Source organism: Triticum urartu, chromosome 5 (assembly GCF_003073215.2).
Source record: "Triticum urartu cultivar G1812 chromosome 5, Tu2.1, whole genome shotgun sequence".
Classification (NCBI taxonomy): Eukaryota; Viridiplantae; Streptophyta; class Magnoliopsida; order Poales; family Poaceae; genus Triticum; species Triticum urartu.
Genome location: NC_053026.1, coordinates 22666669 through 22682543, shown reverse-complemented (window position 1 = coordinate 22682543; position 15875 = coordinate 22666669). Strand labels below are relative to the sequence as shown.

Genomic DNA, 15875 nt, shown 5'->3' with positions numbered 1-15875 from the left:
AGATACACTGAAGACGTATCAACGATGGAGATGTTTTGGTTCTTCGTCCTTCCTATTTCACAAAGCTCTCTTATAGTGATGACAACCTTCTGTTCGACCTTCGGACGACTGTGGAGCATGATGTGCGCAACACACTTGATTTTTACACGGGTAGTAGATAGATAGACTGTAGATTTTTGAGGTGTGTTTTAGTGAACTTGCTACTTGCTTGTTGGATGGGTCCCACAAAAAAAAGGAAATGCGAACCCATCTGTGATTGGATGGTTAGAAGAACGGTGATGTCCTAATATCATCAGAGTTCAAGTCCTAAACTTGACATTGATGCTTTCATCATTCCTGAATTTATTTCAGACTTCCGGCTTTGTTCATTCAATGGGAGGATACGATCCCGTCGACTGCAAGGCGCCTGTGGTGACTTGGTAAAATCTCAAAATACTATGCCAGCTCAATCTCTGGGAGGTGCTCACAGGGGTAACGTGTGCGTACGTTTATAGGGGTAGTGTATGCTCGTGTATGTGAGCGATTTCGACTGTACTACGTTTAAAAAAATGGAAATTGTTTTTTTTAGGGGTAGAAGAGGAATTTGCTTTTGAGACAATTGGTGCGGGGCGTGGGCGTGGGCGTGGGATGGATGCAGCGCGGGGTGGGCTGAAATTTCCCCAAAACTTTCGGCTTCTCTCCCCCTGCCGCCCGGACCCGGTGGGGAAAATCTTTCCCTCTCCTCTCCGCCGCCCGCCCGCCCGCTCCCGCTTCCGCCGTCTCCAATCAATCCCGCCTCCGCCGCCTACCCAAAAGAAACCCTCCTCCGCGGCCCCGGCCCCCCGCCGCCGCGTCCGGGACTGAGCGAAAGTGAGGTCGGGCTAGGCGTGGCCTGGGAGGGGTTTCGGATGCTGCTGGCAGCAGTCTAATGGCGCAGGCCGCCGTCGAGCCCGCGGCGAGCGGCGGCGCGTTCATCCAGAGGCCGGCCGAGGCCCCGAGGATGAAGCGGAAGACCCCTCGACTGCGAGTCAATGCCCCAATCTCGCCCCCCCCCCCCCCCCCTTTTTTTTCTTTTTCATAATACCTCCAATCCATGCTTGGTTCCTTGTCGCTACAATCCAGAGATGCAGCGCTGCAGTTATTTTGAAACGCGACGCCGAACAAGTCCCAAACAAGATCTTGACGCAGCGCTGCAGTTATTTTGAAAGAAAGGCGTTTATTACCCATTAAGAACGATGCCACATCCAACCGTTTACGGCGCTTAGGTTTCAGCCAGAGAGTAGCTGCACTGCACCAGAATTTAGCCAAGTGTTTGATGCAGTGCTGCATTGTAATCTACCAATTGGTATACATGCATATGTATAGTTAAATGCGCTGTGAATCAGCCGCATTGTCAGTTTTTTCACTTATGAAGAATGCGTTGTGAAGAACCTCCGTATTTCAGCGATTTTAGGAGAGTGAGTTGATCTTACAAAGGGGAAACATGGGGCCTGCTAGAGCTTCGTCTCCACTTCACATCGCCACATTATTACACACTAAAAATGCATCAAATCCTGCTGCAAGCATTATATGCTACAGGGTCGCAGATGAACACTGAATCTTGTTCCGTTGATTGATTCCCGCAGGAAGAGCAGTTGAAGCGACGCGTGTCTGAAAAGGTTGCCAATGATCAGTCACTCCCTTCTGCGGCGTTTGATAGGTATAAAGTGTTCTTTTGTCGTGTATCGTGATGTTGCTCTCCTCTTGTGCTTGCTTTGTTGGGAAATTTGATGCCTGACTGATTTTCTGGGTATAGGCCAAGCAATGGGCCTCGGAACCCAGAACAGCAGAAAATATCCAAATACATCAGCACTCGTGTCACAGAGGTGTTCCCAGTTAAAAAATCCAGAAACGTTGGGAAAGAAAATTGTAAGGTTAGACGTTGTGTCTTGTTAAAGAAAATGATGCTCATTGCTCCAAGTATTTGACAGCATCGTGTTGAACCACTTGTTTTGTTATATAAGTAACTTGTTATAGTGTCTTTCAAAGCAGGATGCTTTACTGAACAATGAGAAGGCTCCCAAGTCTGCTGATGCTGTAACGGCTTCACAGTCTGCAGAATCTCCGTTTCCACGGTAATTATTTTACCAGAGGCAGTTGATCTTGTTTCATGCGATGTCCATGCTCTTATTTGGATTGTTTTTCTCCCAAAATTCAGCACCAATGATGACTCTGCCCAGTTGGACTCTTCTGTTCCATCGCTCGCGGAAGCAGCAAAACCAGGTTTTAGGAAAGCTGAGAAATGCAGCAAGAATGCTCTGCGGAGTGTATCAGAGCTTCACATTGGCGATGAGAAGCAGGCTGGCTCTAGTAAATTTGACATGGTTAGGAGCATCTACCTAGTGCACTACAGTATATGTATTTATTAACCATCCTCTAATATTTCTAGTGCTCTGTGTAGGACAAAGTGATGAAAGGGTTCGGAGCTCGTGGTGCTTCTGGAGCTTCCAGTGGCACTAACATACAGGCTGGTGATGTTCCTTTGAAGTCTTCAGAGGTGTGCCCTTCCAAGATCACAATACCAGGAAAAAGAGCTCCTTTGGATCTCACCTTGAAGACAACCCTGCAGTTTGTTTCATCATCTTCTGTGAAGTGGTGCGTATGCATTAGCTTCTTTCTTGTTTTCATTTAGAAAATGCACCGTTCCCAGAGAAAGTTCATGAGTATCTTGATTGACCCGGTGACATGTCTTAGATTGACACTCTGAAAATTAGATATGTAAATGGTATGTGTCTCTTGGTTATTTAGTCTCATTGGATGCTTACTACACCTGCAATTTTTTTCCAGAAATTTGAATGAAGTATTGGTGTCTGTATGAGTCAGTGCTCCAAGTGATATCATGTCTAGTACAGCATACGGTTGCTAGGGAAATTAATTGAAATGTACTTGCAAATTGAACCCTGTCGTTTTCGTTTGGTTTTGTTTAGATTTCTGCCTCAAAGGTCCAAAGTATAATAACTCTTGCCTGCAACAGGTGTCACAATTTGAGTACAAGTTGTAGGGGCACTGTTGCTGGAGGTAGATCTCAAAGTTCAGGACGCACGAGGCAAGAGAGCAACAAGGAATTCTTGTTCTCGAAGGCACTCCAGTCATGGGTATATCCACAATCCATGTTACCTGCTCCCATCGTATCTGCCATGCTCTCATCAACTGCACGAGGAGGTAATTACTAGACTGAACTATTGCGTGCTTTTCAAGATAAAATATCCCCGTACTTTTGTGGATCTTTACCCTTTCTCCTTCTGGCATGTAGAAAAAGATTTCATGGACAAAAGGTATCAGGATTGGGAAGATTCTTTTCAGAATCTTTACTACATGTTCCGGAAGAATCTATTGAATATCTTCTATGGTATCTTCTTGCTCCTCATACCTCAATCCTTCATAATAATCTGATTAGTCATATATATGAAACATTTAACTGTCTTTGTACATGTACAAAGAATTCTGAACATGTTAAGATTCCACATTTGTCTCATGATTACCTTCGATTGCAGTTATATTTCATTTTCGTGGGAAGTATTGAATCTTTAGGTTCTACTAGACTGTGAGTCTATGGCTCACCCTCATTCATCTTACTGAACATTACTTTTGTTATTGCAGTTTATACAGCACAATTTGTTGCTCTATTTATCAGCGGAAACGGTTCGGAGAAGCAGTCCTGTAACGCCTACTTATCACAATCTACACGTGGCATGAGGTCACTACTACGAAAACAGGTCAGTCCTTCATTTTGTTTTTCCAACCTCACCATCGTTTCACATTTCTTTTTGAAACCCCTATTACAGTGCCACATTTCTGTTACAGACCAACCATTATGTACATTACTGCTTCCAACTTCTAAGTGTTACTTCACTCAAGTAGATCGACTTATTGGTTGGCAAGTCTATTCTAGATTTCTTCATTTTCCACTTCCATTTTTTTGGGGGACTTACGACATATGAGTTACAACATCACACTAGTTCCACATGTGAATAAAGCTTTAAGACTTTTGTGATTAAACTCAGTGCTTCTTCTGTTTGCCAATTTTACTGAAAGAAACATCTTTTTGGTTGTTGAAGTCGATTTTCTACACTTATTTGGTATTTCTGTGTAAACTAATATAAGACGTTTTAGGTCACTACTTTAGTGATTTAAAATGTCTTATATTAGTTTACAAGGGAGTACCATAATAGAAACGAAATATTAACTTGGTATGTTGGTCTCTAGGGCATCGAATTGCTCCAGGCCAATCCAAGCTGTGTTGATTTCAAGCTTTGTACTGGGTTAACACATCATTGTCACTTGCGATCATAATTGTGTGACCATATGACTGCATTGTTGCAGGGTGTTTGCTTTTCTATGCCCCTATGCAAGGCCGAAGTGGAGCAGGCCACCGAAGACGACCTGATCGAATTCTCAAAAATCCGAACACTCAACCTGGGCCAGGTTCTATTTAATTCTTCAACTTGCACTTATTTGCTCTGGTAAGGCTGCAGCTAGTAACTGACTGTGATTGTTTTCTATTGAATGGGCAGACACTTCATATAGATGCTTTATCTGAGGTGGACAACACCACGCAGTCACTCCTTTCATTTACTGGCAATAAGAGCGTTCATGGCTTATATGATGTCTTGTTGAACTACAAGTAGGGTGCTTAATCTGTAATAATCACTCTGTTCCTTTTAACCCCCTGGGTTTTTCATGTTGTGTAATCTAAACCTGTGATTTCTTTTTCCAGATCCTTTCTGAATTCATTATCTGCCACAGACGTCCCGGTGCTCTATTCACCGGTGCCATTTCAAAATGGTTCCCTCCATATTCCCGAGGTAGTTTCATTTCCATCGACTTTGTTTTTCTTCCTGCCTGCTTCCTTAGGCAGCAAGCAAAATGGTTTTGCGGACCCACATTTACGTCCAGTTATTAACCATGTGGTGCTACTGCTGCACAACTATCTATCATTAGTGCAAGTATTTTGTTTGCTGGATTCGCTGTTAATAAGTCACAGAATGCTTGGTCTAAAAGCACCTTATTCATCCACTTGAAATCGAAGCAGCTATACTATGTTTTATAACGCCTCGCTGTGTTTGTGCAAAAACTCGGAAAATCTCATACCCTCCCTGAATACATGGTCTTGCAGGTGATATGCAGGGAGATGAGGAAAGCCGACAATGGCCTGGCCTCGTCTAGTGTTTGTGATGACGGTGGAGAAGCTGGATTAGCGGCGTCTGATCCCCCTCTTGTGGCGGGTGGCAGCATGTGCTACAGCATGGAGATAAAGGATGCGGCTCTCCCGCCATGGGTCGTCTCGGGCGTCTGTGCCGTGATGACCTCAGACACGGACCGCTTCGATCTAACGTAAGCACCAAGGTTCCTCCCCGCCATCATCCATCGCCCATTGGAAACCCTTTTTCTGCACGTGCTGAAAATAGCGGCTGCGTGTGCTTCTGTTGTTTTTGCAGGATCGGGTTGGAGCCCTCATCTGCTGGCCTGAACGCCGCCTTGGCATCCCTAGGCACGGACGCACGGTCGAAGACGACACCACCGGAAGGCGTCTGCGAGGCCCTGGGCGTCCCCGGCGCCGTCCTGGTCCCCTCGCTGTGCTCGGCGTCGCTCCGGGGACTGAGCTATGAACGCGGCAAGTACCTCGCGCGCACGACCGCGTGAGCTCCCCCAGAGAGGCGCCTCGGGGCTCAGAGAGGGCGGTGCGGGTGCTTGTGCGGACCCGCCATTTTTGGTGTTCCGGTGTGGGCAGAAGTAGAAGGCTCCTCCACGGCATGATGTTGATCTAGAGTAGAAGTAGAAGCCTGATCGATGAAAGAAAGAGGTCTCCTTGTAGGAGGAGGTGGTATATCCAGTTCCAGCTGCTCAGCTTTTGCGCTCTGGGTAGGGTAGTAGTGCTAATGGAGGGCTGTAACTTCTGGACGTGTGTTATTTACCCTTCCCCGACTGGTAATTAATCTGCTAATTGATGGAAAAATGATCTTTCTTGACTTCTCCGTCTGTCCGTGTTTTTTTTTCCTTGGCTTCCTTTCATGTTTTGGCGGGAGACCAGAGCCAGAGCCGCTTCTGTTTCCTTGTTGGATTGGATGGTTTCTTACTCTCTTCTGGTTGGTTGGTCAGTTAGTACGTGCTCAGGTTTGTCGTCTCGTGCTGTTTGGTTTGCTTCATCCTCCTTAATTAATTGATTCTACGAGAAACTCTCATCGCTAGAACAGTAGCAGAAACCTGATAAAAAAAAACCCAGCCCTGGAGCTGCACTGCCAATGTACCCAGCAGACTGATGATGGCCCCTTCTTGACAAGCAAAGCATCTACGTACTTGATGAGGAGTAGCCTTACAGATGAAGCACTTATTTTTAATTCCATCACACATGGACTTACGGTGTCCAGGATGGATCACCACAACTGTAGCAGATTGACCCCCCCTTGATCAGCAGAGCCTGAAGAATTCTTTGGTCCTTCTGTTTCTGCTGCCACAGTTGATTTTGTTGCCCCCCCCCCTCCCCCCCCCCCCCACCCCCCCCCCCTCCCCCCCCCCCGCCCCCCCCCCCCCCCCCCCCCCCCCCCCCCCCCCCCCCCCCCCCCCCCCCCCCCCCCCCCCCCCCCCCCCCCCCCCCCCCCCCCCCCCCCCCCCCCCCTGTTGTCTAGGTCTGGGTTTCACTGTTTGTCGATGAGGTGCTTGCGAGGAATTGACCTCCTTAACCCCCTTGTGGGGGACATGGGAGGGCGGCCTCCAGCAACCGACGAACAGCCATCCAAAGCGAGCCAGAGCAGAGGCGGATCATGGCAATCAGGTTGCCAGTAATTGCCGGCGCGATCCTCCTCAAGGGCATTTTGATTTTTTTGGCGGGAAGAGAGCAGTTGGGAGTGGGACGACCGCGTTGTCTCTTTGCTCCGGTTTTGAATTTTGGCGGGAACCGAGCAGAGAGAAAGCGGGCACACCACGACGGACGGACGGACGGACGTATCTGTATCTCCCCTCTCTCTGCTGTGCAGTGCTTTTTCTGCTTATTCCTTGATCCGAGACGATCCCTTTTCTCTTTCGCCTCTCCCTCTCTCTCTCTAAAAGTAAATTTCCCTTCACTCTTCTGACGGAGCGACCTGACTGCACCCCGGCTGCAGACACCAGCCGCCTTCTCTGGCCGCGGCCGCCTTTGTTCTTCTTTTATCCTCTATCTCCGCTCTTCTATATTCCCCGCTCCTGTCGTCTCAGTCCACCATTTCTCCTTTCCCTTTGCGGGCTTCGGCTCCTGCCTGCCACGCGATAGCGCCACGGCCATTCCACGCTCTTCTCCTTGCGCCGCGCTCTAAAGACCTGTGGACGTCGCGTTGGGCCGCCGCTTTCCCTCTACGACTCCTCTCTTACGCGATCGGACCGCCAAGCGACAACCTTCAGCCGGAGCACGCGCCCCGAATCAACCCCATATCTATCTCGCCTCCCCAAAGCCGGACCCGCTCACCTGACGCGCGCCGTCCCCGCGGGCGCCTTCGCCTTCGCCGCTGCCGAGGAAGCCCAGCGCCCACCTCTGCCTGCTCGCGCTGCAGGGCACCGGCCTCGCTGGGGCGTCCGGAAGCGGGTCCACTACGTCGCCCGCAACCGCGCCCCGCGCCACGACGATCGCCCCCGTGTACACCCCCTGCCTGCGCCGGCCGCCGTCGTCGCCGAGACCCCGCACGATCGCCGTCCCGCGCCCGCCACCGGCGTCCACCAGAGCGCGAACGCGGACGAGGGCAGCTCCAGCAACGTCAAGACCAAGGACCTGCTCGGGCTGCTTGGGGAGACGCAGGCGGACAAGGAGGAGGGAGGAGACAGCGGCCGCCGGAGGAGGAGGAGCCGGCCGTGGCGGAGGTGAGGACGACCAAGAAGCGGAGGAGGAGGAAGCCCGGCCGTGTCCATAGCTTCAGCCTCCCCAAGAGGAGGGTCCGAAAGCCCGCTCCCGCTCCGAAGGTCGAGGCTTTCGAGGACGCCGACGCCGGGCCGGAAGCAGAGAGCCAGCGCAAGGTGGTGGCCAGGGCGGACAAGGCCAAGAGGAACGACGTTCGTCGCCGTGGCCGTGGCGTCCCCAAGCGCGCCAAGAAGGCGACCTGCCGGAGGAGGAGAAGCGCCCCGCGCCGGGAGCGAAGCGACCGTGCTGGTCAGACGGAGAGGAAGAGGGCCTGCCGGAGGAGGAGCGCACGGCGGTGGTGCTGGTGGCCGTCAAGAGGGAGAGGAAGAGCAAGGCTCCTCTCTGCGGCCGCGCCCGTCACCGTCACGGAGGAGCCGGAGACGAAGCCCGCTCGCGCAGTCAAGGCCGAGGAGGCCACCACCGCCGCCTTGGCCGCGGCGCCGCGCGGCATGGTCGACCGGTGGACGGCCACGCGCTACGCGGCCGCCGAGGCGTCCCTGCTCGGCGTCCTGCGCCGCTTCGGCGCGCGCCCCGGCAAGACCGTCCCCCGCGGCGAGCTGCGGCAGGCGGCGCGCAAGCACATCGGCGACACGGGCCTCCTCGACCACCTCCTCAAGCACACCGCGGACAAGGTGCCGCGCGGCAGTGCCGAGCGCATCCGCCGCCGCCACACCGCCGACGGCGCCATGGAGTACTGGCTCGAGCCGGCCGAGCTCGCGGCCCTGCGCCGGGAGGTCGGCGTCGACCCCTACTGGGTGCCGCCTCCAGGGTGGAAGCGCGGGGACCCCGTGTCCGCCGACGGCTACGCGCTCAAGGCAAAGAGGCAGGTGGAGGAGCTCACCAAGGAGCTCGCCGGAGTAAAAAGGTCTCCTTTTCCCTGTTCTCCTGCCATCTTCTCTTGCAATTTCTTCTTCATCTTCTTGGATTGGTCTAACCGGAGAATGCAGTGCAATGCTGATACGATCTTCCATTGATTCTTGCATGTGACAAAGAAATGTTTGTGCTAAAGTTGATCATTTGTGCTGAATTACTAACATTTCTGTACTGTTAAGACTGAATTTTGTAACATTTTGTTACAATTGTCAACATTTTTTGCATACAGTTAGTAGCAATGCTAGTTTTGTGTTGGCACTGAATCCTGTTGCTCTGAATTTGTGTATGAAGGCACATGCAGCAGCTGGTGAAGGCACATCAAGGCACAATGAACAATGAGGTGAAACCTGAGGCAGTCAAAGCCTGCATTTCTCATGAGCCTTATCAGGTGATCACACTTATCTGTCCTGAGATATGCATCTCTTTGCTTTGCATCTCTCTGTTTGCATCATGTATGTTTGCTGTCAAAATTACATCTCCCTGTTCTGCATCATGTAAGTTTGTTGAAGTAAATTCTTTTTGGGGAAAATGTTGTATGCATGCATGGATGTAGCCGGTACCCTTAGTTGTGATGCACACTTGTCAGCTGTCAGGGTTTGCATGTTTCTGGTTCCATCTTCTGTGAAAACTTTGGTGTTGGAGTTTCAGTTACAGAAAGAACTTTGACATTTGAGTTTGCTTGGAAGTGGAAAGTCTTTGGTGATAGTCTTGGTTTTGTGATAGTCTTGTTTTTGGATTTTCAATTACATCAAGAAAGAAAATTTGACATTTGAGTTGCTTCCATGTGGCAATTCTTGGTTTTGGTTGCCTCATAGTATTACATTGCATTGCAGTACTGCATCAGAAATTTGTAAGATGCAGGAGCAGGTTTGCCTTTCCAAAGCATGGTACATTTGTAGCTCTCAATTTGTCTCCTCTGGAAAGGCATTGCAGGGACACCTGCAGTACACACTAATCTTTCTCAGCTTTGCTTCTCACATTTCATTTTTCACACCTGAGGTTAAGGTGGATGTTTAGGCCAGGCACCTTTTTATTTCCAATGATGATCTGCAAGTACACTTGACATTGGTAGTTTTAATCATCAGAATGCATCTCTCTTTCCACTAGTGCTGTAAGAATTGCAAAGTTCACTTTCTTTTTCTTTATTCCATGGAGCATTTCCTTAGCTGATCTTGAACTCATGATGATCTTATTTGCAGGACAAGTATGAGTGTGTGCTGAAGGCCAATGGCAATCTGGAAAAGCAAGTTCAGTCCTTGGAGGTACTGCTGCAACTCCTCAGTTTAAATTCATCATACTTATCTAGTTTATCAAAAAAAAAATCATACTTATCTAGTTAGTTAGTTATCTTGCAAGAAATGCCTGCCAAGTTAAATCTGAACAATCAGATTCTACTTTCCTGGCTGAATTGTTGTCTCCACATTGTTGATCATGCTGAAGCCGTTGCTGTGCATCTGTCTTCAGGAGAAGTACGTGAGCGCGGCACGGGCGAATGGCAAGCTGGAGGAGGAGGTTCTGTTCCTCAAGGTACATCTGAATTTTAACCAAATATTTGCCCAGCTCCTGTTCTCATTGTACTGTACAGATCAACTTTAGCTGCATTTCTTGATGAGTTAATCATGTGCCTGATGTGGAGTTGATTCTGAATCTGTTGTGCAGGAGAGGTATGAGGCTGTGCTTGAGAAGAACACCAGGCTGGAGCAGCAGGTGGCTGCTCTCTCCACTTCTTTCCTGTCTCTCAAGGTACACTTCGCTGCAGTTCATCAACTGCACCAGTTGCATGATGAATGATGAATAATCTTTCTGATTTCTTGTTATGATGGCATTTGCTCCAAGATTCTGTGCCTGATGATTACATATTAGCATCAGATTTGAGGAATGATTTGGTAATTTAGTGCTGTGTGTGTGATGAACAGGAGGGCATGCAGCTTCTGAATGCTGGGGAGCAGCAGCAGCAGCAGCAGCTGCGGATCATGGGACCGGAGCCGCGTCTTCTTCTGTGCGCCAGGGAGTGCGGCGAAGCTGACAGGCAGGAGAGCAATGGCGCAGGCGACCAGCTCGCCGACGTCGACGGCGACGGCGGGAAGTGCAGGGAGTGGCCGGACGAGGCGCAACCATCGTCCCCGCGGACACCGACGGCGGCGAGAGTCGCGTCCGTGGACGACGACGAGTGCGCGATGGATGGCGGCCTCGAGCTCCCGCCCACGCCGCCGTCGGCCTCCTCCACCAACGCCGCCTCCTCCACCAAGCTCCTGCTCCTCCCCGCCCCGGACTCGCCGGTCCAGCACCCTCCGCAGCCGCCGGCCACCAGCAGCAGCCCCAGGGTTGACAGCGGCCTCGACCTGCAGCTCCGGCACACGGCGCAGGACGCGGCGTCGCTGCCGTTCCCGTGCGGAGCCACCGCCGTCCGTCCATCGCCGGAAGGCGGGAAGACGACGACGACCGGCGGCGGCGGCAGAGTGGGCACCGAGCTGGCCCTCGCCACCCCCTCCTACTGACCGACCGTCCAAGTTTTTGCCCCCCATCGCCATTGACGAGACAGATCGTAGCAAGACAACACCGCTGCACAGGGAACAGGATAGGAGAAGGAAGAGGGTGAAGAAAGACAATACTCTGCATCACTACTGCTGCTGATGATCGTTTGTTGGGTTCTCCATTGCCAACCTTAATTTTCATCTTGTTTGTAGCAGTATGTTCGTCGTCGTTGTCATGGATCAGACTTTGATTTTGAGACCCGTCTTTCTGCATGTTGCTGTTTAATCTGCTCGCCCACTGCAGAAATCAGAGACAGCTTAACTAGTTTTTCTGATCCTCGATTTGTCTTGTCATCAGTTGCAATGTGGTTATACGTGTCCTCAAGATGATCATGACAAAGTGCAGAGACACATGGCAAGATCATGTTTGCACATCTCGAAGTACGGCGAGTAAACATCTCACATTTGATACCGCAAACGCCTGAAGTTCTTGCTTCATGAGATGCAATGTTCTTGCTTCATGCATATGCTCCGAGCATTACAAGCACATACCTGGCTGATCCAGGCGACAGTTACATGACATCAATTAAGAATAACATTTTTTTAATAAATGATAGAACTTTATTAATTCGGAATAACAGTTACATCGCCTAAGAGGAGGGGTATAATATCATTCAGAGGCTCCTCAAACGAATCATAATAAGTGGGAGAAAACCTAGTTACCCTAGCAAGTGTTAGAATAATGGGCTTGGCCGATGAAGATTTTCTGTAATTCCTATTGTAAATCTCAAAATCCCATGAAAAAAATGGCAAGAGGTGGTTCTAAAGTTTAGTCCCACGCTGAAAGTGGAGGAGGTGTGAAACCAACTTAAATAGCGGGTTCTCTGCACTCCACTAAATGATAGGTTAAGGAGAGAAAGAGAACACCACACACACGTGCTCGCCCTGCCCACCTGGCTGGGTGCTGGCGTGCAACATTGGACATGCGCGTAAATGGTCCGCCAAAATCTGGCCCGTGACATTGCAGGGGCGTGGTTTCTTTTTGCCGTTTTATTTTTTTTATGTCTTGGCAGACAAGTTGATTGTTTTCTTGTCCAATAAGTTTGGAAATCAAGTCGCTTTGAGATTGTGATCACGACACGATACCACCTTGGTCCTCCTATATATACGACAACCAGCCACAAGCAAACACACATCGAAAACGAGTTAGGGTTTTGCCTCCTCTCGCTATTTGCGCCTCCACCATAGTCTACTCAATCCCGAACGCCAGCATGGACCGACCAGTGGGAGAGTGATTACTCGATATTTTGTCACTTTTATAAGAGGGGTTTGATGTCGTTTTTAATAATTCTTGTATCTTTCTAGCGCTAATCCTTCGAGAAAAAAGAAAACATGTTTTTCTTATTGATGTGCAGGAATATAGTACTTATTTGGAAGGAAACCAATCAAACCCTAGCAAATGAAGCTATTTGGGGCAATTTTCCTTTTGGGCAAAAGTGTAATAGAGGCAACATAGCGCAAGACGACGCATGGTACAAGTGCACCCGCTCGTACCAGCGGTCATACCACACGATGTCGCCACCCCCTTATCTACAGAAGCCTTTTGTGAAGGGGACAATATCGAATACAGAGAGGAGCAGTCGCCACCACGTTCATAACAGAGAGAGAAGAGATACGGAGAAGAATTCTCGGAGATCCATCCCATTTCTTCCGCCCCATCTCCATTTCATTCATCGCAACATCACCATAGGGGGAGGAATTCCAAGTTGTAAGATTAGGGTTTGTGACACTATTCATACTCATCTCGAGATCGAGACTTGTTCAATCATTCATCTTATTACAAATCTTTTTGATATTATTGAGATGAATTCCCTTTGTTTGACATCTGGAGTTATTTGGTTATCCCCCTCTCATGCATGAGCAATTCCCCATAGGTGTTGGAGATGTAGGGGATTGATGAAATTCATTTGTGTCTATTATATATGCCATCATTTGTCGCAATAGTTCTATGATTGTTCACTAATTTGTTTATCTGTGGTGAACATAATGTGTGTTGTCCAATTTAAGAGCCCATGCAACATGATTCGAAGACCTACACAGATAACACATATTGTTTAGTGAGTCTGTGTCCTCCAGGTGATAGGTGTTGATATCTATGAGGAGCGAAGACAATATGAGATAATGGGAATCCACGAAACCTAATGTGTTGTTCCGGTCTTACGACCTTAATTGTGGAAACGGTAATGTTATGGCATCATCGAAGCTGGACTATAGGGGAGATCAATTCTGGCATGCAGGAGTTCGATCATTCATCTGTATCCACTCATCAGCCATTCAAGGACACTGATTCTTGCAAAGTACTGTACCAGGTGACATTGGGAGTAAGCCCTTTTTGGCGTTCTCCATTTTCAACCTATTAAATACCTTGTCGGCATACGTGCTCTAGCTAAGCACTATTAGGCATTGCTACTCCCGTAGGAGTTGTTGGATTCCCCGGAGTGGAAAGGTTAGCATAGCAACAGAAAGTATTTCTCTTAGTTAAGAACTAAGGTTTATCGAACCAGTAGGAGGCACCACACTAACAACGTTAGCAGTACTTGCACACAAACACAACAATTGCTTGCACCCAACAAAGGCAAGGGGGGCATCATGATACATCTCCATCGTATATACTTTTCCAAACACTTTTGCCCTTGTTTTGGACTCTAACTTGCATGATTTGAATGGAACTAACCCGGACTGACGCTGTTTTCAGCAGAATTGCCATGGTGTTATTTTTGTGCAGAAATAAAAGTTCTCGGAATGACCTGAAAATCAACGGAGAATTATTTTGGAATATATAAAAAATACTGGAAGAAAGATCCATGCCAGGGGGGCCACACCCTGTCCACGAGGGTGGGGGCGCACCCAACCCCCCTGAGCGCGCCCCCTGCCTTGTGGGCCCCTTGGAGCTCCACCGACCTCAACTCCAACTCCATATATTCGTGTTCGGGGAGAAAAAAATCAGAGAGAATGATTCATCGCGTTTTACGATACGGAGCCGCCGCCAAGCCCTAAACTCTCTCGGGAGGGCTAATCTGGAGTCCGTTCGGGGCTCCGGAGAGGGGAATCCGTCGCCATCGTCATCATCAACCTTCCTCCATCACCAATTTCATGATGCTCACCGCCGTGCGTGAGTAATTCCATCGTAGGCTTGCTGGACAGTGATGGGTTGGACGAGATTTATCATGTAATCGAGTTAGTTTTGTTAGGGTTTGATCCCTAGTATTCACTATGTTCTGAGATTGATGTTGCTATGACTTTGCTATGCTTAATGCTTGTCATTAGGGCCCGAGTGCCATGATTTCAAATCCAAACCTATTATGTTTTCATCAATATATGAGAGTTCTTGATCCTATCTTGCAAGTCTATAGTCACCTACTATGTGTTATGATCCGGCAACCCGAAGTGACAATAATCAGGATCACTCCCGGTGATGACCATAGCTTGAGGAGTTCATGTATTCACTATGTGTTAATGCTTTGGTCCGGTACTTGATAACCCACAAGTATAGGGGATCGCAACAGTTTTCGAGGGTAGAGTATTCAACCCAAATTTATTGATTTGACACAAGGGGAGCCAAAGAATATTCTCAAGTATTAGCAGCTGAGTTGTCAATTGAACCACACCTGGAAACTTAATATCTGCAGCAAAGTGTTTAGTAGCAAGGTAATATGATAGTGGTGATAATGGTAACAAAAGGTAACAGTAGTAAAAGCAATGTTTTTGGTATTTTGTAGTGATGATAACAATAGCAACGGAAAAGTAAATAAGCGGAGAACAATATATGGAAAGCTCGTAGGCAATGGATCGGTGATGGAGAATTATGCCGGATGCGGTTCATCATGTAACAGTCATAACCTAGGATGACACAGAACTAGCTCCAGTTCATTGATATAATGTAGGCATGTATTCCGAACATAGTCATACGTGCTTATGGAAAAGAACTTGCATGGCATCTTTTGTCCTACCCTCCCGTGGCAGCGGGGTCCTTACGGAAACTAAGGGATATTAAGGCCTCCTTTTAATAGAGAACCGGAACAAAGCATTAACACATAGTGAATACATGAACTCCTCAAACTACGGTCATCACCGGTAAGTATCCCGATTATTGTCACTCCGGGGTTAACGGATCATAACACATAATAGGTGACTATAGACTTGCAAGATAGGATCAAGAACACTCATATATTGATGAAAACATAATAGGTTCAGATCTGAAATCATGGCACTCGGGCCCTAGTGACAAGCATTAAGCATAGCAAAGTCATAGCAACATCAATCTCAGAACATAGTGGACACTAGGGATCAAACCCTAACAAAACTAACTCGATTACATGATAGATCCCATCCAACCCATCACCGTCCAGCAAGCCTACGATGGAATTACTCACGCACGCTGGTGAGCATCATGAAATTGGTGATGGAGGATGGTTGATGATGACGATGGCGACGGATTCCCCTCTCCGGAGCCCCGAACGAACTCCAGATCAACCCTCCCAAGAGGTTTTAGGGCTTGGCGGCGGCTCCGTATCGTAAAGCATGATGATTTCTTCTCTTTAATTTTTTTCTCCCTGAAACTCAATATACGGAGGTGGAGTTGGAGT

At 48.7% G+C, this 15875-nt stretch overlaps 2 protein-coding genes across 2 annotated transcripts; both read left to right on the top strand.

Annotated features, from left to right (window-relative positions):
• Positions 1–631: 631 nt before the first annotated feature.
• On the top strand, positions 632–5990 carry LOC125507332. The gene is made up of 14 exons (XM_048671949.1): positions 632–1006; positions 1605–1678; positions 1775–1892; positions 2011–2093; positions 2177–2342; positions 2420–2613; positions 2993–3180; positions 3272–3367; positions 3619–3734; positions 4342–4443; positions 4533–4642; positions 4736–4823; positions 5135–5352; positions 5457–5990. Exons 1-14 carry the CDS (start codon positions 908–910, stop codon positions 5659–5661), a joined length of 1857 nt encoding a protein of 618 aa, XP_048527906.1. The 5' UTR covers positions 632–907; the 3' UTR covers positions 5662–5990.
• A 789-nt stretch (positions 5991–6779) lies between these two features.
• On the top strand, positions 6780–11472 carry LOC125506669 (protein AMEIOTIC 1 homolog). Its single transcript, XM_048671429.1, has 8 exons — positions 6780–6797; positions 7265–7845; positions 7902–8747; positions 9047–9143; positions 9955–10017; positions 10220–10282; positions 10415–10498; positions 10672–11472. The coding sequence occupies exons 1-8, from the start codon at positions 6780–6782 to the stop codon at positions 11251–11253; spliced, it is 2334 nt and encodes a 777-aa protein (XP_048527386.1). The 3' UTR covers positions 11254–11472.
• Positions 11473–15875: the final 4403 nt, after the last annotated feature.